The 26,764-nt window shown below is 39.1% G+C and overlaps 1 protein-coding gene and 1 pseudogene across 1 annotated transcript; both read right to left on the reverse strand.

Annotated features, from left to right (window-relative positions):
* Positions 1-987: 987 nt before the first annotated feature.
* LOC149285107 (nicotinamide N-methyltransferase-like) lies at positions 988-21,258 on the reverse strand. Its single transcript, XM_089495800.1, has 6 exons — positions 21,247-21,258; positions 20,987-21,052; positions 19,482-19,532; positions 19,126-19,201; positions 2,429-2,636; positions 988-1,411 (listed from the first exon to the last, which is right to left on the reverse strand). Exons 1-6 carry the CDS (start codon positions 21,256-21,258, stop codon positions 988-990), a joined length of 837 nt encoding a protein of 278 aa, XP_089351926.1.
* On the reverse strand, positions 16,328-16,507 carry LOC149285108 (U2 spliceosomal RNA; annotated as a pseudogene).
* Positions 21,259-26,764: the final 5,506 nt, after the last annotated feature.

Consider the following 26,764-nt stretch of genomic DNA (forward strand, 5'->3'; position numbering starts at 1 on the left):
ATGGGACACAGATTCACACACATAGGGTTCCCAAATTTTATTTAAATAATGGCTTAAGGGTTTTCTCTTGTTTGACATGGGGCCAATAATAGACCAATACTCAAAAATGCATCAAAACCTGACCCAGGTAATAACAGACCTGTGAGTTTAACTCCTCCAAAGAGGGAAGTTATTTTAAAGCTTGTTAAGCAATGATATTTGGAAATACATTTTGTCCAACGATATTCATTAATAAGCACGGATATAGTTTTAAGAAAGATAGATTGTGTCGTACTAACCTAATTTCGCTCTATGAAGAGGTAAGCAAAAATTTAGATCAGGGTGTTTCAGTGAATAAGATTTAGTTAGATTTTTGCCAAAGTAAAAAATGTACTGTAAAAATTAGGCGCAAACTGTCCTAACTGTCATTAACTGTCATTAACTGTCTGAAATCTATTAAAATCAATGGGAAAATGATTTCTATGGATGCATGTAGGGTGCCTTGTTAGACTGGTAAGCAGGAGATGTGTTTAAGCTGGGGGCATGTGCACAGCGCAAATGTACGGAAAATAATTCTGATTCATTTAAAGACCACCTTCAACTATCATATACATTAAAGTGCCTACGATGGGTAGGCGTACATCTTGAAGAAATACCAACACACTCATCCATTTGCAATAGTTTTATTCTTCAGACTTCCTTATGTCTAATTGATTGAATTGTTAGAGAACAGATCTGATTTCCTATGTGATTGTTTAACACTCATTACAACACCAGCAAGCTAGATATCCAATTCTAAATCAAACCATTATATGAGTTAACTATTAATAGCCAAATGCAGAAATCACTCAATTAAGCTTTAGTAAATGGAGAGAGATTATCATTCTCCAAGCCATAGCGACTGGAAGTTCAGATGTCTGCTACCATGCTATTCATTTAAGGTAGGTTTCTAATACATACTGCTTATTTTAATATTTAACGAGTGTATAGAGCTGTCTGATTTTAAGATTACTTCTGTTTAAGTGCGGTCACAAAGGCAATTTTTTCATGATCGATGACATCATAAGAAGCTTTCCTTTCTTGGGCCTCAAACGATTCAATAATATACCCTTCATTTTTTAAAGCAGTTTTAAGAAATTCTTCATCGTAAGTTAGGATATTAAATTTGTGCTCCCCAATCATAAAATGTTTAACGTTGATATCAGAAAATAATACCAGGCGCCCTCCTGGTTTTAGTAAAGAGGAGATTTTTCTCAGATTGCTGATGTAAGCATTTTTATCCGGGCTCGTAATATCCAGTATCCATGCGCATATGATGAAGTCTGCTTTCGGTAGCACTACTGGGTCTGTGGGGTTATCTTTAGTAATGTCCCATTTCACAACACGGTTAATTTTTTTTCTTAATAATGCTTCTTTTTCTTGCCATCCACCGCTGAAAAAAAGGAAAAAGACAAAGCCTTGTTACATACACATCATGTTAAACAAACATCATTACCATACCTGGGAACTTTTGGGCTCCGGCAACCTACCCTTGGGGGACGCAGCCATGTTGGTGAGTGGTCCTGCTGACACTAGTGGCATCTCTGCTTATGACATGGAGCATTTCCGCTGCTGCCAGTGGGCGTCCTGGAACATCAGTGGGCTTTCCTACTTACATCTTGGGAAATACTCCCATTTAAAGGGGAAATGGGCAGGGAGTGGGACGGGTCAAGGCCCCACTCCTGTGACCCCAAGGATTCGGGTGTTGACCTGGAGAACTGGAGAAGCGGCGCTTCTTCCGGAGTTCTCTGGGCCAAAACCGGACAGTTCCCAGTCATGATCATTACCTTAATGGTTTGTGTTTGTTCTGCTTTAAAAATTGGTATGCAATAAAATAACTTAAAGCGTATGATATATATATATATATATATATATATATATATTTAATCAGCAAGTATTAGAAGTATTCACAGAAGATATATGTATGACAGGGTCCACAAGAGCTAAAGATCATGTTACATGCACACTGCACTTGCGATTGGTTTTTATTCCGTCTTTGTATTAAAAGACATCGCTTACATGGCGTAGACAGATGCAACTCACTTATAGCATATTTTAATGTAAAATTACGTTGTTTTTCATCATAAATACAGTTTGAATAAACAAATATGTAAAAGGCTAGTTGTTGACCATTTTAATTACTTAAAACTTTTTGTATTCAATAACAAATAGTTTTGGATGTGGTGGACCCACAAATGAATCTGTATCGACCTCCTTCACTCAATTTATTTTGAAAAAATGAAATTGAGAGATCGGGAGACATATTTTTCAGATTCCAGGTCTAGAGATACCTAAACTAAAAGTATTAGAACAGGATAACATATGATTTGCTAGCATCTGGACTAAACACGTCATCTTCTCTTTGACCATTACAGCTTTTATCATTTTTTATACTAGATATCCACTTCACCTTTTGCCTTCCAGGTCCATTATAAACTTCGATGCATGAGACCAATCTAAGGCTTCTTCATGGTTGTTGATCCATTTCTCAAATTCAGCAATGCAGAGGTCATTTAATTCTAATATGATAATTTCTTTGAAGAACTCACAAACTGGAAAAAGATGGAAAAGAGAAGGTCCAACGCTGATATCAAGCAGCATGTCCCCTTTAATATGACCTGTAACAGAAATAATCAACATGTTATCAAATAAATGCTTATATTGGGAGTACAAATCTTGTTTGGATAAATCAAATACTGTAATTACGTCCTATGTCACCCTTAGCAATATGGTGAATTTTTAGAGCAAAAATCTGAAAACCTATAGTGTGCCGATATAGTGTGGGATTTATGAAACATTTAATTGGATGGCCAATGAGAATCATTTGGCCATCTAGTCTGCCTGTATTTTCTTCTGCAGTAAAGTATTAGACATTAATCAGCCCTTAGATTCAGAATATGCCTATCTCCCATGTATGTTTGAATACTCTTATTGTGTAAACCTCTACCACTTCTACTGCTCCTCTAATCTGCTACCCTCTAATTTATGGGCTTCTGACCTTAAAGTGCCAGAACAAATGGAATATCCTGGAAAAGTACCAATGAGAAGGATTTAGGATTAATGGTAGACAACAAACTTAACAGTACGCAATGCCAGCAAGCAGCTGCAAGGGCCAATATGAAATGGACAAAGAACAAGAGGTGACCCTTTGAGACTGGAAGAGCGGAGATTTCATAGACGACAAGGGAAGGGATTCTTTATGGTAAGGATTACAAAAGCTATGGTAGTCACTGCCAAGGGAGGTGGTGTTATCAAATACTTTAGATGCCTTCAAAAGGGGTCTGAATATTTTTTAGAAAGGCATGACATACAGGGCTATAAATAGAATTAATAATTTAGAGCTTCTTGATCCAATGAGAAATCCGATTGCCTTTTGGAGTCAAGAAGGATTTTTTCCCCCTGATGGCAGAATTCAAAGTAGCTTAATTAGGTTTTTTTTTGCTTTCTTTTGGATCGAGAGTAGGAAGGTTAGGTAGAACTGTTGAACTTGATGGACTTAGGCCTCTTTTCAACCTTATGTACTATGTAACTATGTACCACCCAAGTGTTCTGTTTGCCATGGAACAGTCCTGCCCTTCTGTGAGTAATAAAGATAAATGGGACAGCTGGGGAGATCCATTGTTCTCCAAGGACCATCCCACGAAGCCATGAAATCGACTGAGGGTTGAGATTTAAAAGTGTGTCATAGCTGTGCATTAATGAAAGACAGAAGGAAGATACAAAAACAAATCGTAAAAAAAAAAAATCGTAAAAACATGCAAAAAAAAAAAAAACTAAACAAAACTTTTAAGTAAAATAAAGGAAATATTAGTCAAACTAACAAAAGTAACCAGTAAAGCCAAGCTCTTCAAAATCTCCATGTGTCTTGTAAAGTGTGTTGTCTTGTTAATATCATTAATGCTATTGTAAATATGGTCCGCGATCGGTCATCTGGAATTCTTATCTGAGAACCCGGCATGAAAATATATTCTTACAAAGAACAAAGAATAGTTAATCAAAAAAATACCTGAGATAAACCTTTTATGCAGATATTTCATTGGGTTCATGACAGCTTCCTCTAGAAGTCGTTTATCAGTTTTAGAAGAAAAATATGTATGAAAAAAATGTTTTGGGTCACATTCATGAAGGTGATAGTGTTTTAGAGAAGAAGAATCCATCCTGTTATTGGATGCGGTCAAGTTAAATGTAGAAAGGTTAAAAAACCTGGCAGTTTAGTTTTTCAATAACTTCTTAACAGGATCCTGTGATAGATAAAAAATATGCTTTTTTTCTGTTGCATTTTATAGGATTATAAGCAATTTTTATGAGCCCATCACATGGGTTCCCAATAGGATATTCATTAGTAGAACAGGATGTCAAGCATTCTGTGTTTAATATTATTTTATTTATTGTTGGGTGTTTTAACTCATGATGATGTTACAGTAGAAAACTACCAGGTAACAACAAAGAAGACAATTTAAATCATTTTTTTCTGTATTGGTAAGATTAATAAATATGTAGAACTAGTAGCATCTAGTGTGTTTTAAATAGTTACCAAAATATACCCAAAAATAGAGGCAAACAGTAGTAGTATTTGTAGATGGACTGCAGCTCCTGTAGTCTTCAATTGTGGACTAATCATGATGGACTACAGCATAAAAATCCCATTAAAAAAATGCCATAAAATACATCTATTCAGCTCCATACCATAAAAAGAGGTAGTCAGTAGAATAAAGGGTTAACTCTACTAGACCTAAATGAAGTTACATGCCACTGCATGCTAACACTCTTGCATATCCATTAAGATGCAAGTTGTTTGTGAAGGCATGTAAGTGTCTATGACTTTACCCTTTCACCATCTTTCTGAGACTGCAGCTATTCAGTTTCTATTATGGCAGACAGATATGAAGGCATCTATGTCTTTAGGGAGATCATGTACAGCTAGTCATATAATTGGATAATACTTATTAAGGAGGGATATCCATGGAGACACCCTGGATGCAATGAGTTGTGGCTAGGTGTAAAAGTCTAACAAGCATTATTCAAGAGACCAATGACCATACCTAGGAACTCTCCGGGGTTTGACCCGGAGTATTTCGAGGGGAGCTCCTGTTCTCCGGGGCAACACCCGAATCCTCCAGGTCATGGAGTCTTGACACGCCACACTCCCTGCACATTCCCCCTTTAAGGTGTAGTGAAGCAAAGATTACATGATTCTCCTCTACCACAATTAAGTTAAAACTTGGTGAATTTTGTGTTTATAATGGTTCCTTAAGGGGAATCAGAGCTAATCATGGAATTATCAGACTGGTTAGTAGTGGTACTAACCAGTAAAGTAGACACAGATATAAAGTGATCAGTCATCTTCCTGCAAATGAAGACGAAGAGTTGATTTGTGTCAAATAGGTATTGTTTAGAAAGCCAGAAGTTTAGGCAACAGCAGAGAACCTACATGCAGATAGAAGGGTCCATGAATGTTTAGGACAGTTTATGGGTGTTAGAGCCCCTGTGTAGAAACATTGCCATATTATCTGCCCTAGGTACACCCCATCAAGTTATTCAGCCCAATAAGTTTAATTCTTAATTATTTCAGATGTAGTTTTAGACATTTTGTTAATAGGGCCGTGTCCCAAATGAGCTGCGTGATGTTTATTCACAAGGTCCTGCTCTTTAAGTATTTGTTTTCAATCATGAGATTCTTTATTGCTTTATAATACCTGTGTATTTTTGTATTTATGTAGACATGGCGATTCTAGTGTTAATAATTAAATCATACAAATCATAATTAAATTTGCTGTAATGTTGTTCTTTAAAAATGTTTGTCCTTTATATATTTGACTATAATCATGAGACTCTTCGGTGCATTATTATTTATTATTATGAATTTTATTAATAATTATAATTTATTTTATTCTAGGAAATTATTTAACATGAGTAGAATGTATTCTCTTCTATCTATTTCTACTAAAATGTTAAATAAAAAAAGTATTAATATTGTTTTGGTTAAATTTTGGGAAATTAATGTTTTTTTTTAATATTTCCAATTTTTTTCATAAAACATTGCCTGTCCGTGCACTTTCTGACAACACTCAAAGCCTCAAAGCTGAGGTTACCCAAAAGTTCTGTTTAGAAGAGCCTTAGAAACCCACAGCAGCCTAGTTAATTTGGTATTTAGCCATTCCAATTTTAGGACAGCTATTCAACACATGTTTACATGTTTAATTTCAGTTTGTTTATCCAAGGAGAAATTGCTCTTGCTTTTTTGCAGAGCTGGTCCTCACATGGTCCTAGAGGCTCCATGGGACTACGGTGGCAGCAACATTTCTACCCCAAGGCTGTGGTTGTGGTTGTGTTGGCCCTGTGCATTCAGCAGCACTTATTTTATATTAATTTAGAAGATTCCAACATAAAACCATTATTAATACACTATTAATTTTTTTTACTGCGGATGACATTGGATCAAGCAGTCATCCTAATACATTAGAAGTTCAGGTGGCATTTTGGAAGCAACTCCATGAATAAAGGGTGGACACATCACAAACAAATCTAAACTTTAAAATACGAATATATAGCATATAATACTTTTAAAATATAACCTTATTCTCATAAAAAATAAACATGTCTAGCACTCTGAAACTGTTTTTGTGTGCGTTTGGGTGTCGGTGTGACAGAGCTTGTCCTGGTGTGTATTTGGTTATCTGTTTCTTGGCACTTTATTTACTGTAGGAATAAATTGATCTATTCAATTTCTATTTATCTAGAGATAAAATGCCTTCCTGAATTTGTAGTCACTTCAGAGGACAAAACATTCTTGGCCCAGAAATCAGTGAGAGGAAAAGTAAAGGTTTTGTGTTATTCACTCTATTTCAGTCCCCATATTTTATTAGAAAGGATAAGCAGCACTAAATTGTGGCTTCAGGTGTCCCATATATGATGACTTTTTTGGTGCACTGATGTACTCCCAATCCCATCTCAAAATATTCTATCCTATATTATCTGCCAAGCACTTATATATATATATATATCATACAATCACTTAAACATATACCGAATACACTGTGTATATATATATATATATATATATATATGTGTGTGTAAAATGTTTTCTACCCTTTGCTAATCAAAAAAATTGTAGGGAACGTGTAAGTCCCACTTGTTGTGTATTTACTTGGTGATTAAAGTGCAAAACTCTTCTAGCATCTTTTTGTGACACGAACAAAAGCAATCAAAATAGTGAATGTCTCCCACTGTGGTTAAAGCAAATAGTTTACACAATAAAATTATTTTTTCCAATCAAGTAGACTTAGATATTTCTAAGCATTTATTAACAGCACACCACAGACCACAATAGGTCACCTAATACTCCACAACCACCACTAGATGGCATCTTTGTCTATGTATAAAGTGGCACAAATGAGACAGATTTCCAAAGAGAAGTTCAGAACACAGTGAGGGAATTTATACATGCATGGGATATGAATAAGTTTCCTGTACCTAATACAAGACCAACGACTGATTAGGTTTTTGGTACTTAAAGGATCAAAAAATGGGCACCCTTGATGGGCTTCATTTCTATACTTAAAACTTAAACTCATACTATTTTCTGAGTAATGGATATTCACTTAATTATTAGGTGACATCAGGTACTATAATAACAAGTGCTAACAGGAGAAACAAAGTGAATAACTGAGTTGAATATGAAAGTTGGCGTCGGAGGAGGTGAATTATTTTTGGAGGCTCATGTTTGCATGAAAAATGTGGTTTTCACTCTCTCACGTCACTATTCATTTTGAAGGGCCAACACTTGAAGGTTTCTCCAATGTCAACGGCTCAGTTGGTCGTATGTAAGTGAATGTTTGAGGAGATCTCCCTGATTTAACCGTATACAGGGTCAGGGAAGCTCTGCCTGCAGCAGAAGCATACCTGGGTCAGATCTTTATAACAGTGAATGGAGAAGTGAAGGTTTTGAAGCAGCACCTCTCCTGCACACTCTCACGTCCCTTTAGCGAACTCTCAAGAGCAGCAAATGAATATGGCCGGCTAGAGCTTTCCTGTTTTCATGAGACCTTTTTTGCCTAAGTTTTCTTGATGCTTATTTACAAATATACCCTATTTGCGCGATTATAAGGCAATTTTTTAAAGAGCAAATGCTCTGAAAAATAACAATCGTCTTATAATCGAGGTCGTCTTCTAATCAGATCTCAAATAGAGGTCTGACTACAAGACTGAGATCCAGATCCCCTCAGCGCTGCAGGTGACCTGGATCCTCCTCTCCGGCTAGCCGGTGGAGGCCTGTGCGATGCGTGCAGACATCCTCCGCTTCTGCCGACACTTCCTCTGGGGGCTTCTATGACAGAGCACCGGCGTCACATGATGCATCGGTAAGTTGGGGCATGTGGGGGGTAAGTAAGAGTGGCATGGGTAAAATGGTTTTCTGGAGGCAGAGTGGCATTTAGGGGGTGTATAATGAATATCTGGGGGACAGAGTGACAATTAGGGGGTTAAAAGGCATGTCAGGGAGGTAGAGTGGCATTAATGGGGTTAAAAGGCATGTCAGAGAAGCAGAGTGGCATATAGGGGGTTAAAAGGCAAATCTGGGGGCATATAAGGCATATCTGGAGGGCACTTTGTAGGGCAGACTGGTAAATAAAAGAAGATAAACACAATTTGTTTTCTCAATCATAGTTTTTATTAAATATGAAATAATAGTTTACATGTGAATTAATATTTACTAATAAAAGTTTTTTTCCTAGAGGTTAGTCTCATATTGAGGCCTTTTCTTTTTTTTTTCTTAAATTAATATTCAAATTTTGGGGGGTCGTCTTAGAATCAAGGTCGTCTTATAAATGAGCAAATACGGTATATCCTGTTCACGGTGTATCTTGTCATTAAGTCATGGAATTGATTTTGTGATCCAAATTCAAGAGGAATTAAAAGTTCTGTTTACTCTATGACATAATTTGTCACTACTTGGATATATATTTTGATTAGAACAAGGTTTTTTGGCACAAGTTTTTTTTTAAAAACAAACATATGAAACATCCCTACTTACACATTAGGAAATGTGTACTTTTTTTTTGCAGATATATGGTTAGTAATTTATACATGGTCTCTGCCCTTTGAGAAACATCAAAAAAGCGATGTCTAATATGTATAAAAGTATGACATTTTTATGTAGCCAGTGATTGAGTAAATACTGAAAAATGCACTGGCAAATATGTTTTTGCCAGTCCCAAGCACAATTTTGATGCAATGCTTTTGTCAAAGTAAGTGTCCCTAAAAGTAAGTGTCCCTCAATGTCAATTAGGGAATGTGGTCACCCAAACTGGTACCCTATAGTTTCATGTTTACCTGGTATTCAACTCGGTCTTCACTTGGAGTATCTCTTGCCTTATCATTTTCTACCTTACTCCGGTCCCCTCTGTGTCAGACCTTGTGGACGTCTGGCCAGTTCCCCAACCGATGAACCTTGTAGACAGATGGCATTTAAGCTCAGAGCTAAGTCTGCAGCAGACAGCCATCTTCAACCTGAGATGCCAGCCTTCTTCAGACAAGTGCATGGTCCCGAACAAGCATTCACTCCTGCACAGAGATTCCAGTCTGACCTGGCACCCACAGACATGACAATTATATGTTCTGCTTATGTATGCAAAACTTGATTCAAGTACACATTGAAATAATTATTTGCATGGGGTTAGTGGTCTTTTTATTGAATTTGATTGAATACCCCCCATTGGGGGTAATGTAGGTGGAGAAATGCATACAAAAAAATGAATCTCAATTTATTTGTTCGAATGAAAGTATGATCCTGGTATATAATTGCCAGGAGAAGCATATACGGTATTTCACTTGTTGAAGATATATATATATATATATATATATGTTTGTTTTATTTTTTGTAAAGGAACTACCGCCAGTATATATCATGACATATAAATGGTCTATCCATCAATATTAGTTGACATCTGCAAAGGCCAGCTTTGAATCATTACTTAAAACCGTACAAATTTTAGTCATTCAATTCTGAATCTGCACTGCAGAAGACATCCCGGCCGCTAGGGTATTATAATGCTCCTGAGATCACATTTTTACATATTTGTGTACTTAAACAGATAACCCTTACAGGAATTGTTTAATTCATATAGAAGTTACTGCCTTAGGCAAGTCTATTTTAAATTAAAAAAAGTAAAAATGTATGTTTATATATTGTTTATATATTTGTTTATATATTTGTTGCTTCCAAGAACAAATGTAGCTTGATCCTTGTTGATTTGTTTTTCCTCAAAATGTTTTATTATATATATATTTTTTAAAACCAACAAGCAAAAGTATGATGTTGACATATGTAAAAATGTTCGCGCAGAATCTGGTTCATATAACTTGATGGGGGACAAAACATGGAAGCCTCCAGGATAGTCTGTTTGAACAGTTCCACAGTATTGAGAAGAAAAAAAGTCATATTTTTCCTAAATTTAGTTAATTCTAACAAGAATATCAGACAGTGCATGATGTAGTCAATCTTTAAATTGGTCTCTGTTTATAGCATGAAAACTTCACTGGTTATGTGGCAACTTAGTTTGCCGGGACTCAGTTCACCTCCAGGAGTTTTCAGTCCCACTTGGGGTTGAATGCCTCTTAGATTGGGTCTCAAGTGCCCTTTTTTGTTCTTAATCAATATGTATTGGGGGCTGGTCTTCAGTTAGTATATATTTTACGGCGATTTACATGTGATGCCTTTCGTCTGATTTGGCACATTGTGCATGTGTATGTTTTTGTGGGGTTTTCCCCTCTTCATTTTCCGTTCTTAAAAATTGAATTTACCAAAAAAAATCGCGTCTTTACAGGTAATTACGGTATATTGTGAACTGTTAACTGTAGGGATTTCAGTTAGGAAAAGCACTAATTGGGATGTTTGAAGTGATTAAATCAGAGCAGGATATGAAGGTATCAGCCTAAGACGGGGTGTCGCTGTGACAAGGTTTTACATGGGGATGCAGAAGAGGCCTCATTCCTTGGACCACCTAGACATTTTCCTAACCAATATGTGGCCGCTAATCCTTGTATGTGGATGTGTGTATCTGACATTTTTTATGGCTCATCGATGTATGATTCTGCACATGCCAGGGCATTGCAACGTCATGGCAGCATGTGGCGTTAACATTATTATTTAAACCAATTTTTTATACAATTACAGTGTCTGTGTTGGTGATTGTTTGTTAGTGACTTTCATTAATTCATTTTCCATATACCAGACTTCAGCTTTAGAACTCCACCTGTCCACAAACTTTTGGCTTGTTATTTGGACTTCGCCTGCCCTGACCCTTAACTTTACTTAGCATTACTTATAGCCTCAGATTCTGGAACGTAGCCGATATGTCCTGGAGGTCATGTGGCCGACTCATGTGAACTGAAGAAACATACTCTTTTATGGTTAGTTGTCCTGCTTACCATTTTTCAAGAGATGTATTTATTATTTGTGTTGAGATACAATCTGAAAGTGCTCTCACAGTGCTATAGCCTATGTGATGCATTGTATGGTTAAGAGAAGTATAAATAAAGTTTTTGTTGTTATCTCCTCCTTCCTCCTGAACAGGAAGTGAAGCAGTTAATATGTTTCAATAAAAGACAAATATATACCATACAAATATATACCATACAAATATATACCCGGTTATCCTATCCTAATAATTCAAACGGCAATAATTTGCATGAAATGTTTTAACATAAAGGCATTAATACTTCTACAAAAAGTATGAACCTACGGGGTCAATGAGACACACATTTAAAGGTCTGGTGATTTTATTCAGATTGGGCATATAATGATCTTTATTTTTACTGACAACATCGAATGCCCTTGCAGAAAAGATACAGTCTGCTTTCGTTAGCACTACTGGGTCAGCAGGGTTATCTCTGGTTAAATCGCATTTCAGAGCACGCTTAGCTTTACTTCTAAACAAAACTTCTTTAATATTCCACCCAACACTTGAAAGAAGAGAAAGAAGGATGCATTTAGGATCTTAAAAACTGGTAATTGAAAATTTAACATATTTGACATATATCCAAATTTCTAATCTGACAGGAAAAGGAATATTTTAAAGATTCACTAAAATGGTAATGTTACCCCAACAGGTAATGGCAAAATTACTTTATTTTAATCATAGAACAACACAACAGCTCATCATATGATGCTGCACCAGGATCTCTGTCAGCAAAACAGAATCTTAAATCCTTGTTTTATTTATTTTACATATGTCTGGATGCTCTAACTCTATTTATTCTGCCATACCAAATACGTTAAACATTCAGCTTAAAAAATGCAAAGTGATGATTTAGCAAATTTTCACCAATTTTAAACCTACTTACTATTTAAGAATTGCATTATTTGTGACAATATATACTCTATACGCAGTGACATAACTATTGGGGTTGCGGTGGTCGCAACTGCAATGGGCTCACCTTTCCAGGGGGCCTGGGCAACCCCTGCAACCACTAGTACCTGTCTCCTTGTGCCTGTCTCTTCCTTTGGCTTCAAAATTGTTCAGAAAGGGCCCTTCTGACCAGGACTATGCCAGTCATCTATATATATAAGTGTATGTGATCATGCATTTCTATGTATAAATGTATGTGAGCATGGATGTCTATGTATAAGTTTGTGTGACCATGGATGTGAATGTATAAGTATAAGTGTAAGTGACCATGGATGTGGATGTGTAAGGCTGTGTAAGCATGTATGTGTGGTGTGTTATGGAGTGTGTTTGAGAGGGAGTGTGTATGTGTATTAGAATAGGTTTGTACATGTGTGTTAGTGAAAATAAGTGTGTGTTAGCATGTGTAAATTTATGTATGTAGCATAGTGTATTTTGGAAACGTCATCGGGACCGCCCAACGATGTCAGCGGGAGCGCTCGCTGACGTCAGTGTGCAGTCCTGGCCACGTCCCGCAAGGGAAGGCTCCGTGTAGCCAAAAATGGGTTTTGGGTGTGCCAAAAATGGCACAGATAAGCTGTTTGAATGGACTGACAAGCTGAAGAAAAGATGGAACAGCCAGGCTTTTGGGGCACTCACAAGCTGTTTGGGGCAAAGATGGCACCGTGGAGCATGTGAAGTTGGGGGTGGCACCTGGACCCTTCAGTTTCTAGTTGCGTCCCTTTATATACTTAAATTTAGAGTTGATTGTGTATTATAAGCTGATCCCAGAAGAACAAAAATTAAGTGCACATGGATATGCCTCTGTAATATTTTGGCCCAAATTTCAGAACTAGCCCACGACACAGTGAACAGCAAGAGAATGCTGATAAGATTTCAGTGCTTGCTTTATTCAAGTCTTTCCCCTTTTTTAAACTTTTGAATCTTCAAAAAAATGAATTAGCTTCAAATAACCTGCAATAGAAGATTTAACCTTAAACGCTACGTGGAATAAAGGCATTAGCGGATTTGGTAAATAATAATGAGATTAGAACATTTCATACTTTACAGGAAGAAGACAATGTACCCATAAAAAGTTGTTTACATACTTAAGGGTCAGATTTTTTTCCCCTGGTTCACTTACCTTGTAGAAGTCCAGCGACGGGATCGCAAGGCCTCCGTCTCCCTGTTCTGCCGTGGTGCGCGCGGCTTCACTGCTGAGCTCCAGAATAACACATCATATTCTTGCGCTCAGCTTGATATGCCGGCACCGCGACCAAGGCAGAGGCCTCGCGGAGAAGAGTGAGAGGCGCCGGATGGTTGCTGAAAACGTATTCCTCAGTGACCGCTCGGTGCCTCTGTCCTCCACAAAAAAAAAGCGTTTCAATTGGGGGGGCACACGGGGAGCACAGCATGATTTAGGGGGGCCATTGCCCCCTCTGGCCCGCCCTGTCGACGCCACTGATTAGCATTTATGGCAACATTCTCAGGAAATATGGTTAAGGTTCAAAGTAGATAAACACAAGCATTCAAAGACCAATAAATCTAACAGGTGTTAGATATTATTAAATATTAACAAAAACAATTTTATTAGAATTAGAGATCCATTTTAATACATCTCTACAACATCTTATGTATGCCGGTGATGTCCCAATGACCTCACTAAGCTCAATGTATTTATTTATTTTTGTGTTTATTTTATTTTTCATTTTTATTTAAGTGTAACCACTTATTTTTCCCTTTTTTGAAGAGGGAAAAACATTGTGTCTCACCTTCTTCCCTCCAATTTTTCTTACCTTCATCACACTGTGATCAGCAAGCAGGGCTCCAATGCTGCTCACAATGTGTGTGTGATCAGCCAGAAGGGGGAACAAATGGAGATCCCAGCATGGTCGGAACAGAACTTGCTGTATCTCCCCTTTCTTCTAGTGGCCTTCCGGTGACTGTCAGCAGTAATGTTTTTAGGCATTCCTCACCCAGACATGTCCCCACTGCTACGAAACATGGAGGACATACACGTGTGTCCTAAAGGTAATCTTGTCACACCCTTTGTCTATGTACCTTAATGTCTATAGACAGGGCCGGCCCTACAATGGAGCCGACTGGGGCACTTTGCCGCCCCAAGCGTTTTTTTTTTGTTTTTTTTGAAGCGGAGGAGAGAGAGAGGGGCACCGAGTGGTTTTCGCTTACCCGCTCGGCGCCCCTCTCTCTCTCCTCTGCGGCGAGTCTCCCTGTTCAGTCTCGGTGCCGGCTTGTAATCATGAGCGCCGGAAGTGGCGTCAATTTCCAGCGCTCAGCATTACACCGTGGCAGAGCAGGGAGACTCCCCGGCAGGACTCTTTAAATGTAAGTACCGGGGGGGAATAATGGCGTCAGCGAAGTTTAAAATGCCACCCCCCCCCCCCCGCGTCGGCGGGGGGGGGGCGGCATTTTAAACTTCGCCCCAGGCGGCGTTAAGTCTTCGGCCGGCCCTGTCTATAGGGTAATGGAAGTGTAAAATCAGATCATTCCAGCTAGACTTTCATCTCAGAAAGTGTTAGTTCTCCTGCTTACTCGTATACCTTGTTTGATCCAGCTCTCCTATCTTGTCTTCAATAAATGGTTACAGACTACAGTAAAGTGTGCCAGTAGCTCTGTGCTTTATACAAAAAGTGGCCCCTCGAGTCAGGTTGCTTAACCTTGGAGCAGAAATAGATGTCTGCTAAAGAAAAAGGTTCCCCTTTGTGCCGACACAGTTCTTAGCCTCCCTCATTACCCCTGCATTGAGGATCACAGTTTCACGCTATTGTCGCCATAGAGTGCGAGAAAGTTTGCTTACACATACATTTCGATTGATGATGTATTTTACAAAAAATATAACATTGCCTATTTTGATGTTTTAGCTTAAATTTTATTAAACAGATTTGAAAAGCTGATTCACAAGGTATATTGACTGCTTTAACACATTGATATATATGGTGCAAACCACTCTTATATTATCATAATTAATCTAAATCAGAGCATTTATTTTATGATAAATCTTGATAACTAGTAACTAAGGCTAATGCATTTTAAAATGTTCTTAATCTTATAAATTTAATTTGGCAGACAGATGAGATCAATGTATGCGTTGTTACAGAATTAACTCCAATTTCCAATTCATTCCAATTACTCAGAAAAGTGTAATTTTAATCTAATTTCACTTCTTTTTAATCGCATTGATAAACACAACTTTTTCATGATCCAAAAGAGGAGATGTTGTTTTCCTGTCATTTGCTTGATAAGATTCAATTACATATCCCTCATCTTTTAGTGTTTTTTTAAGAAATACTTCATCATAACTTAAGAAATTATATTTGTGCTCTCCAATAAAATAAAATGAATGATTAATATTTCCAATCAAGAGCAGGCGACCGCTTGGTTTAAGTAAAGAAGAGAGTTTTCTAAAATTTCTAATATATGCCTCTTTGTCTGGGTTTATGATATCCAGTAACCAAGCACTAATGATACAATTTGGCAATCCCCCATGGAATATGCCAGAGCCTTTCCTCCCCACCCCGGCCATAAGGCCTGCAGGAGGGTCGGATCTTCACGGTTCCCTCCGAAGAGGAGAACCACTATAGGGAAAAAGGTGGGTAGCCAAAAGACTTCTCCCACCTCTCCCAACAGACGACTGGAAACCAGTCCTCACTGCGGTGCAGTGCTCCAAAGCGTCAAACTGAAAACGTGTCCAAAGAAAAAACATATACAGGCCGTGATCAAAAAAATCCGTGATCCATCCTAATTAATAGGCACAAGTGCACCAACGGAAAGTGCAATTAGTGGATAATAAATAAGTGTCCAGCCATTTTCCGTGAGGCCGAAAATAAAAAATTATTCACACACATGCCGAATGGGTCTTGGAGTGAAGAGTGCTTCATCTGTAGCATTTGGCCTTCAGTGCTCCTCGTGCTCACACATTTCACAACAGTAGTGCAGGGTTGTGAATGTGACGCCAGAATTCCTCTGGGGCTCAAGTGGACACCTCGGGCTCCATGCTACTCCGAACTCAAGGCCAGAGGATCAAGCTTTTCCCCCCTTCCCATAGGGTACTACACTTGATCTTAGCCAAAAGGCCGAGAAGCGATGTTGTCAGAAGTTGTCAGCTAAGCTTACTATTTACTATGCTTTTATGTCTCTTTTTTTTTTTTATTAATATGTCACTCAGTTTGAAGCACATTCCAAAAACCATACAGGAATAAAACTCCTCTCAAACATCCTCGTAACAAATCTGAAAACTCAGAAAAAAATGTATTCGAACAATACCCAAACTAATCCTTCACGGGAAGGCACTTTACTTTCCTTTACACCATTCCTTCCATTTTTTGGACTTCCAAATACCCTCTGCATCCGCTTCTGCCCTGTAAGCATAATCTCTTAGAAAAAAAACATAAAGACGACCTTGAATCATACGCACTCCTCCCTGGACATCAATTACCACTTTCTTAAACACATACAAATTTCTTACATCCCATAATACCTCTTTCACACAACTCACAATCTTCCAAAATACCCTCCTTAGACAGGTCACAAAGACCGAAAAAAAACATTTCGTAAGTTAAATTTTCCACACCCGTTACTCCAAAAATTAATCCTTCCATTTTCTTCCACACCTGTCTTGCATACGCGCACTTCCAAAAAACATGATTTACACTTTCATCCTCACCACACCTCTCTTTCGGTCAACATGCACTCCTACATAAACTTCTTTTGTGTCGAAAAACTCTCGTTGGTAGACAATCATGTATCCTCTGTCGTTCTCCTTCCGCAAAAACCATCATCACAGTCTTGGGTATAGAAGGTGCTCCAACCGTCGAATCTCCCCTCGTTTCCATTGCTAGGCTTTCAACGGACCCCCAATAGCAGCATCCAACTCTGGACCCCAATTAAGGGGCCAAAGTCGGAAGGCCGAGGGCCGTATCTTGCCTGCGCCGGAACCTCCTGGTGTAGATCTCCTGTATAAAATACACTTATTCACAGCCAGAAGGCCGAGAAGCAATGTTGTCAGAAGTTGTCAGCTAAGCTTACTATTTGCTATGCTTTTATGTCTCGTTTCGTGTAAACATGTTTCAGATATACGTGCTCTTGATCATTGCAATAGTTTGACCCACTTAGTGTTACGTTTTTCATTTGTCACATTCCTGATGAGGAATTTCCTGCTTCCATGATCCAATAACACTTTAGAGACAAGGATCCTACAAGCGGCCACTTGAATATTCTCTTGAATTCATCAATACGATAAGTAGAAGCATTGTTAAACACTCATCTACAGACACCAGACAAGCCAGAAGGCTTATTGTTCCCTCTGAAATCTCATGGTGCTGCCACAACCACAAGGGATTCTGGGTAGGTGCATGCAAATAAGGTCAACAATGATCACCTTTTGCCTCTATATCCACTTTATACATGAATGCCTTGAAAATAATTGCCCACTGTACAGGACAGCCTTTAGACAAAAAAGTGCAACAGCCAGATCACCACTCATGGACAGCTGTTTTTTTTTTTTTCGTCCTTAATTTTTTAAAATTTTTATTTAAGTTTATTGATACAAAACTGTTTATGGTAAAACAAACATTTTGTGCCTGTTTTGACAAAATTACGTTAGTTCAGACAGTCGAAAAGCAGTAGTGCGACTCAGCGCAGGGCAATACACGTTACAGTATGACTTCAGTTACAGAAAGCTCAGTAATATACAGTAAAAGCATTGTACAATTACAATTCCAGATTTGGCACATATGGTTAGCACATTAAAGCAAACAGCATGGGGAAATGGGGTAGAGGAGAACGGGGCTAGTCTTCAGCCTCTAGACTGTCCTTGAGAGAGTAGTCTCTCAGCAGGGCTGTGGATAAGCCTGCGGCAGTCACGGACTGGCAAACCATAGAGCGTCCTTTACACAGCACATGAGACGCCACCACTCATGGACAGCTGTTTTTTGGCAATCTCTTTTTACACTTCTTATTTTACACCAAGAAGGCTCAGGACCCCAGCTTTCCTTACTATTCATCCAAGTCAGAAAGCTGAGTGCAATGGGTCCCTTCAAGCCCTGCTAGCCTTTCATCATCCCAGCCAGGAAAACGCAGCCTGGCTGAAGAGTTACTAGATCCAGCTCTGCCACAGGTGCCCAGCCAGAAAGCATGATTGAAGAGCTGAAAACAGCAATCAGCTCATTCCAGGCTCCAGAATCAAGACGCTCTAAACTTCATCCTTAATGGGACTCTTCAGCATGAGGTTGTAATACTGGCTTAATACTTGAGGCTTAGGGGTAGCCAAGAAATACCATTACATAAGTTATGGTGGGTAAAGGTGATGGAAAACCCTTCCACAAAAATTTAGGGGTTTGTAGAAGCATTGTTAAACACCCATCTACAGACACCAGACAAGCCAGAAGGCTTGTTGTTCCCTCAGAAATCCCATGATGCTGCCACAACCACAAGGGATTCTGGGTAGGCGCATGCAAATAAGGTCAACAATTATCACCTTTTGCCTTGAGTGTTTAACCCCTTCAATCCCCTATAGATGTACCGGGACGTCCAAAAAACGCCTATTAAGAAACCCCTATGGATGTCCCGGTATGTCCAGCCCTTCTTGCAGCGTCAGGGACAAATTTTAGTGGAAGGGTTTTCCATCACCTTTAACAATATATTCACCAGGTTTTGGCTAGTGTTTTCTTTTAAGTTTTCTAAACCAGAATGCTTGCTACGATACGTTGATAACAGGCTTCTGCAAACAGAGACTGAAGAAAAACATCTGGACGGCGAACTATTTTCACTGTTGCAGGAATCTAGGTTAAAATTAAACAATTAAACACATATAAGGTGAAACTGACGCCACCAGAAGTACAATACTTAGGGGTTTTTATTGGTCCAGGACACAGAGAATTAAAGAAATCCCCCCCCCTCCAGTATCAACTTCAATTAAGGCATGATGACAATTTTCAGGATTAGAAAGAGCAAAACTTTTATACCATCTGTATAAGGACATTTAAACTAGTTTTAGTCCATAACAGGAGGAACATCACAATGTATTTAATTCTTAAAAAGAGATCTTTAAATAGCACCTACCTTAGCTACAATACATCTTACTGCATCAGAAGAAAGTTCCCGTGTGCATAACTTTAATATGAAAAAGAATAATAAGGTTCAACAATGACATATCAAAAGAGCTGAAAACGCTTCATTGCCTGAAGTCTAAAATTATATACGATGGTCTTTATTGGTGAGGGGTTAAAAATTGCAGGATATAACATCCTGTACTATGTTCTTTTACAATATCATGGTGAAGACATATGATAAGCTTATAAAAATTGTTTAGAATCATATGATGGCACATGTGACAAAAAAGAACCTCATTAATATGTATGACTTCCTTATAAATTTCAGCAAAGCTGAAACAAAGCTGTAAATGTTCTTAACTAAAGTTAACAACATTCAATAACATTATGGCTTCCTCCTCTCACAAATATTACCATGTTCATGAATTTGAACCAACGCATCTTGTTGATCTTTACTTTTCTTCCAAAACAGAAGAAGCACTTCTACAGGAGACTGTCATCGCCACCCTGAAATTTCTGCTTAACGAAAAACAAAACAGTAAGATTTTTCTCACTAAATAATATTTAGGTTCTAAAATCTTAGAAGTATGCTTTTCCGCATGATTATTGCCACAACTCCAAGTGCGAGAAATTTGAAGTGTGAAATTCAGTGTAAATTAACCAAAAACTTGATTTTAAATGCTAATTCTAATTGTATGTTTTATCATCTATTTGTCGTTTCTGCTGCAGGCCGTATTAAAGGAGAAGGTTTAATTGATTTTAGTGCAGGGTCTGTTGTTTTTCAACTATTGGCAATTTTTGAGTGCTTCAAAGAAATAACTATATTAGAATTCAATGATTTCTGCATCGCTGAGCTGGAGAAATGGAGAAACAGCCACGATGAGGCCTACGACTGGTCACATGCATCAAAGGCTTTGATGGACCTGGAAGGAAAAAGGTGGCGTATAAATTTACATTTTTAAGGTCATCTTCTGTTAGATTACTATGATTCCACCTGCTAGAATAAGACCGTTGGTTGACATTGTGATGGTGCGCGGACTGTTCGTGAGCAGTTGTATATGTACAAGTTCACAGAGTAGCCTGTGACTATTTTATAGCAGGCATGGAAAAATTATTTTTTGTTGTTTTTTTTTTTTTCCATCACACTTTTTATTGGTGTTTTGATTTTTTCTTTGGTCCCTAAATGAGGATTGAGGATCCTCAGGGTCAAGGTTTACAGTTTTACACACATTTACTATACATAATGCCAATACTAGCTGTTTAAATGCTTTAATGTAACTGTATTGATTTTATTTGATGCCAATACTAATGGTAGTCCCAAGACCACTGTAATAATGAGGTTTATGTAAAATAATGGATATATTATACGATTTTATCTTTTTTCTTCTTTTTCTAGTGGTGGGTGGCAAGAGAAAGAAGAATTGTTGAAAGGGAAAATCAAACAAATTCTGAAGTGCGACTTTACCAAAGATAACCCTACAGACCCAATTGTGCTACCATAGTTTACCGACGGACCTGAGCTTCGCTGCGATCTTTCACAGGATTCACGGAGCACACCCAAGAGAAGCACGACACCTCGGGCTTCCAAAAAAAGAGACATAAAAGTATAGTAAGCTTAGCTGACAACTGCTTTAGAGATAAAGATTCATTGACCGGCCTTGATGAAAGAAAATTTATAACCGTACTCACATTCCACATGTGAAGTGTCTACATGTTTACGAATTAATGGTTTGGTAAGCTTTCCCACTGTCGAAAAGAGAAGCTAAGAAATTTACCACTTCAGTCATGGTTGTCCGAACTGGATCCAGATTTCGTTCCAAGCACCAGCTAGACCAAACCTAGGCTGCTTCATAAGCCCTCCTGGTGCCCGGTGCTCGGACGTCTAACAAGATGTTTGCAGCTGATTCCGAAAGTCCTCCAACAATATCCCTGAGATCAACCACACCATTAGAATTAAGGATTCATCCAGAATGAATGGATGTCGTTCTCTAATTTGATTGAGCAGAATATCTCGGAATGATGAGAATATTCTTGAGAAATCCATACTCAATTCTAGAAGGATTGGGTACCATGATTGAGCTTGCCGCACTGGAGTGATTAGAACTCTTGTTACCCTCTAAGTTCTGACCATGGAAACAATTCTGAGAATCACAGAGAATGGTGGGAACACATAATTTATTTCTTGAGCGCAATCTTGAAGAAAAGCATCCACTGCTAAGGCTTCTGGGTCTGGTCTCCAACTGAAGAATTTCAGTAATTGGGTATTCAAAGGAGTCACAAAAATTTTCACTTGGAATGGTCCCCAAACCAAAGATCTGGAGTTCCAATCCAGTGCAAGAATATGGCTCTGTTTGTCTGGTCAATGTCGTGACTGCATATAGTTCCTGGAGCCTCTACCCACTGCTGGGGTACATGATGATGTACGGCTGGAAAAATGGCTCCATCCTTTCCCGGTCTTGTCAAAAACCCTGGATGAAAAAACCTTTTCATAGAGGTCTTGGCTTTGTCAAATGATGTGAGTGCAAAGAAGGCACTCACAAGCTGTTTGGGGGCAAAGGAGATACTCATAAGCTGTTTGGGGCAAAGATGGCACCATGGAGCATGTTACTTGGTGAAGTTGGGGGTTGCACCGGGGCCCTTCAGTTTCTAGTTGCGCCTCTGTATATACTTAAATTTAGAGTTGATTGTGCACTTGCTTTATAAAGAAGCTTAAAAGTAACCCCCTATTATAAGCTGATCCCAGAAGAAAAAAATTAAGTGCACATGGATATGCCTCTGTAATATTTTGGCCCAAATTTCAGAACTAGCCCTCGACACAGTGAACAGCAAGAGAATGCTGATGAGATTTCAGTGCTTGCTTTATTCAAGTCTTTCCCCTAAACTTTTGAATCTTCAAAAACAAATGAAATTAGCTTCCAATAACCTGCAATAGAAGATTTTACCTTAAACGCTAAATGGAATGAAGACATTAGCGGATTTGGTAAATAATAATGAGATTAGAACATTTCATACTTTACAGGAAGAATACAATGTACCCATAAAAAAACATTTACATACTTAAGGGTCAGAACTTTTTAATTAAACACAGAATCAGTTGGACCTTACAGTAGCCTACTGAAACAAAGATATCCTTATAGCAGTAAAATAGCAGCTAAAAGAATACTAACCAAACATTAGAAGAAAAAGCACCAAAATACATAATTGGATAATGCTAAGGTTACATTTATACACAAATAACTGTGCCTGTTTGTTTTCCTGTTTATGTTTAACTGTAATAAAGATTTTTTTAAAAAAATAGGCCTTTTTTAAATATATGCCCTGTACATATTTGATTTTACTCGTGGGATTATTTTGTTATTTAATTACAGAAGGAGATTGAAGATAATAAACGTACGCGATGTCCTTGAGCTGTAAATGTTTTGTTTATTGTATAATATTAAGTATAATATAAGTATGCATATATAATACATTATGGATTACTTGCATGGATTTTATAACCATTTGACTTGATATGTGTTTGGCTTAACATGCATGGTACATTGGTAAAATGGGCATAGGATGCCAAGTAGACATATCCAGCAACAAGAATGACCCCCACATATTAGAAAAAAAGAACAAAAGTTGATTCCCTCAGAGTAAGAAGGGGCATTGGGGCACAGAGCATGATAAAGGACAAGGCATCCTGCTACCTGGCACAGGTGAATTTTCTCAATATTGAAATTCAAAACAAAATTGACCAATGACCATCCCAGAGTACGGAAGTAGATTGATGAGCTGCAGCTGCAATAGTAGTGGGGCAAGGGGCATGGACAGGTACTGGCAGATGATAGGCACATGCACTGATTATCCCCAATATTTAAAAAAAAAAAAGAGAAATATTCCTCAGAGTAAGGGAGGTGAGAGGGCACTGGGGCTGGTCAGGCAGGTACTGGCAGGTGGGGGCACATGCAGCCCCTTGGTGCAGAACCGATTTTCATCAATATTAGAGAAATTAAAATAAAAAATTACGCTCAACGTACTTAAGGTGAGAGAGGAGCAGCAGCAGTAAGAGGCTGGACCTGAGCAGTATGGCTAGAATCTCAATTCCTTTGAATATTGAGTGCTGTGTAACCTAATTTGGAAAGATCCGCATTCAAGGAAGCCATCTGCTCCACCAGGTGTAGGGAGATGTGTGTTCATCTGGGGGCTGAGTACATTGCCTGTCACAGAGAAAATCCTCTCGCTTTTGACACTGGTGAGTCAAATGGGTGATGCTCCAGTGGATCTAGTGCTTCTGTTCTTCACTGCTGCTACGAATTTCCATTTTCAATTCCCTCACCTTTCCTTTGCTTAGCATACCCCTTTGGTGCTGCATCTCACGCACCCTACAGACAAGCATGTCCCTTCAAATTTGAACATTAGTTTTATAGCCACCTTGCCCTTAACCCTTGAGTCACAGAGAGTGTCCATAATGCATTGCACAGCTTCTCAACCTCCACATGTAATCTGAGACTCAAAAATACCTTGCTTTGTTCCAGGATGTCATGCACTTTTTCTTTAAGGTAGGTAAGTAAGAGCGTGACTCAGCCTAAAGTGGCAATGCTCCTCCTTCAGCTGTTGTCTTGTCTTTCTGTGGTGAAAGTACCCAGGAATCAAAAGGCACGCTTCAATCAGGTTTGGCAGACTATACTGCCTTTCACTTGGAATAGCTACCCTTACCACCAGGTGTAGTATATGTGCCATGCAACACAAACCCACAAAGTTCCCATTTCTAATCACCTTCATCGTGTTTGTTGTCCAATCAGTCCTCACCATGCCAATTTCAGGGCCAGATTTGGAGTTAACAGCCCTGAAGATGACTGAATACACCATATTTTATGGTGGCATTTTGGGGCACACTGCACATGTCAGTTTCTGACACCAATATTTTTTGTTCAGAACAGGTACAAACCCTGTATTTTAAAGTTTGAAAAATATTTGAAAAACATATTAGTCTTAAATAAGGTTCAACTTATTGTAACATGTGCAAATGGTCAAAAATGATTCAGACTCATGTTTGGTTAGTTTTGGCACATTTATTTTCAGACAACAAATTCCGTTTCCTGCCTTTTCACTTTGGATACATTTAGCAACACATTGTCCGATGAATTGCCTATTTTTTCTTTGTCCGCATCTCCACAGACATAACCTGCTGATTAATTTCTGCCAAAATCGTGGAGTTTCTGATGACGTCCTCTCCCTTGATTCTGCAATCAGAGGAGAGGATGTCACCTGAATCTATGGTGTTTCTGTGGACATTCACACAAGGTCTTAGGGCAAAGGGGTGGAGCTTACGGTGACTTCCTCTCGCCAATTCCTCCAATGGGGGACAGGACGTCACCAGAAACTCCACCATTGTGGGGGATGTTCACACAAGGCTATCTGAAGGTAAATGGTGATGCGCCGTCATATTGCGGGCTATGTCTGCAGAGATGCAGACAAATATAGAAGATAGCAAATTGAAGACTGAAGAGAAAAAAATAGGGAGAAGATAGAAGATGAAGAACATGCAGAAGCGTGAGTGAGTGAACGAAAAAAAGCTGAGCGTGTGGTATTCGATAGAATATACGTATGTATGTGTGTGTTTACATGAATGTGCTTGGGGCAAGGTGTCAATGCAAGAGCTGCCTTTTTGGCAGACGTTCATGCCAGGTCATGTCCACAGAGAGAGGTTATAAGATAGAAGATGAAAAAGAAGATGCCGAAGTATTGGCAGAAACAGAAGTGGTCAGCATTTAGAAAGCGTGAGAGAGATGAACGAGAGTGTGAGTGAGAGAGTGAATGTTCCCGAATCAAAAATGCCCCCAAATTAGCAGAGAATGAAATTAGTTACCCAAAAACAAATGGGCCAAAAACAAACAAAAAATGTGTCCGAATCGTTTTGGCCCGTTTGCACATGTCTTCTGTAGTTTGTAAAGACCTTTGCAGAGTGGGAATAGGTGATACAGCAGGTGGGAGGAAAAAGCCAACTGATTAGCAGAGAGAAGACTGGGGTGTGGATGGAATGAAAAAACCCTGTGAAAATAGCACAGGGTTACATGTGGTTGTTGGGGAAATAGTTAGACTGCAAGGGTTAATGTTAAGGGGTCATATAAAGGACACCTTATATAAGCATTTGGTTGCGCTCGCGCTGCTTAGTTTTACCGCCTTTTTGTTTGGAATGCGCTCGCGACTAGCTCGCGCTGCTTAGTTCACCCGTGCTTTTGCAATTACCTTGCGCTCGAGGATCCCGCCCGAGTTTGGGCGGGATTTTCACCTATAAAAGGAAGGCTCCTGAGGCGTTTATTTTCACTTACCCTGGCTGCGTTAACCGACTGCACTGACCGTAGAGTCTGGTGAGCAGCGGTTTTCAGCAAGAGCCACGGGGAGCAGCATGGAAGAGCTGCTGAATTGTCTGCGTGAGCGAGCCGGGAGAAGAGGATTCGACGAATGGCTTAAAACCTGCCTGTCGTCCGCTCCGGTTCCTGAAGAAATGGAGGCTGCCATCGACTTGAATGACGCTGGTGCAGTAGCGGAGGAGGAGTCTACGGCTGGGGAAGATGGCGCTCCGGCTTTCAACACGTTCCCGATATCGCGAGATGTGGCTTCGTCATCACGGGATCAAGAGGGCGTCACGGCTACGTCTGTGGTATGCCCGGAACGCGGAAGGAGACCAGTTAGATCATCTGCGGCACAACGTTCTCAATCATCCAGGGCTGTTAGAGGGAAACAGCCCTGTAAAAAACGAAAATTCCGGCAGACAGAGGAAGAAGACAGCTCTACTCATCCGGAGTCTGGTGGCAGGCGTCAGTATAAGGCTGCATCTGCTCCGGTGTTGCAGGAGGACGGTGAACAGCCTGGACCTTCTGCAGGACATAACAGTTCGGGTGCAACTGTGGGTGAGTGCCCCAAACATGATTTGGACAAACTCAGTACTGTAGTGGGTTCTTTAGTTGATTTGCTGAAAGAATGGCAGGGCCCTAATCCAGCTCAGGCCTGGGGGGGGGGGGGGGGGTTAGCGGTGCCAGTCAGAGAAATTTTGTTAATGAGGTAAATATGAAGGAAGCATTAGCATGTGATATGTCTCCGCTGGGTTTCCATTTGTCTAAGAATTTAAAGGAAAAGATTTGGAATAATGAATACGTTGACATACTGTCACTGCTCCCGGCTTCAAAGGAATTTTTTGTAAAACAAAAGAAGGAAGAGGATAGGAGAAGACCGGTCCCTAGGTCTTTTAATAATTGGCTGCAAGCTTTTTGCATTTATTCAAGTGTCTACTGTGAAAAGCATAGCGAT

The sequence above is a fragment of the Sceloporus occidentalis genome, unplaced genomic scaffold, assembly GCF_023333645.1.
Source record: "Sceloporus occidentalis isolate IW3139 unplaced genomic scaffold, rSceOcc1.0.p SCAF_84, whole genome shotgun sequence".
Lineage (NCBI taxonomy): Eukaryota > Metazoa > Chordata > Lepidosauria > Squamata > Phrynosomatidae > Sceloporus > Sceloporus occidentalis.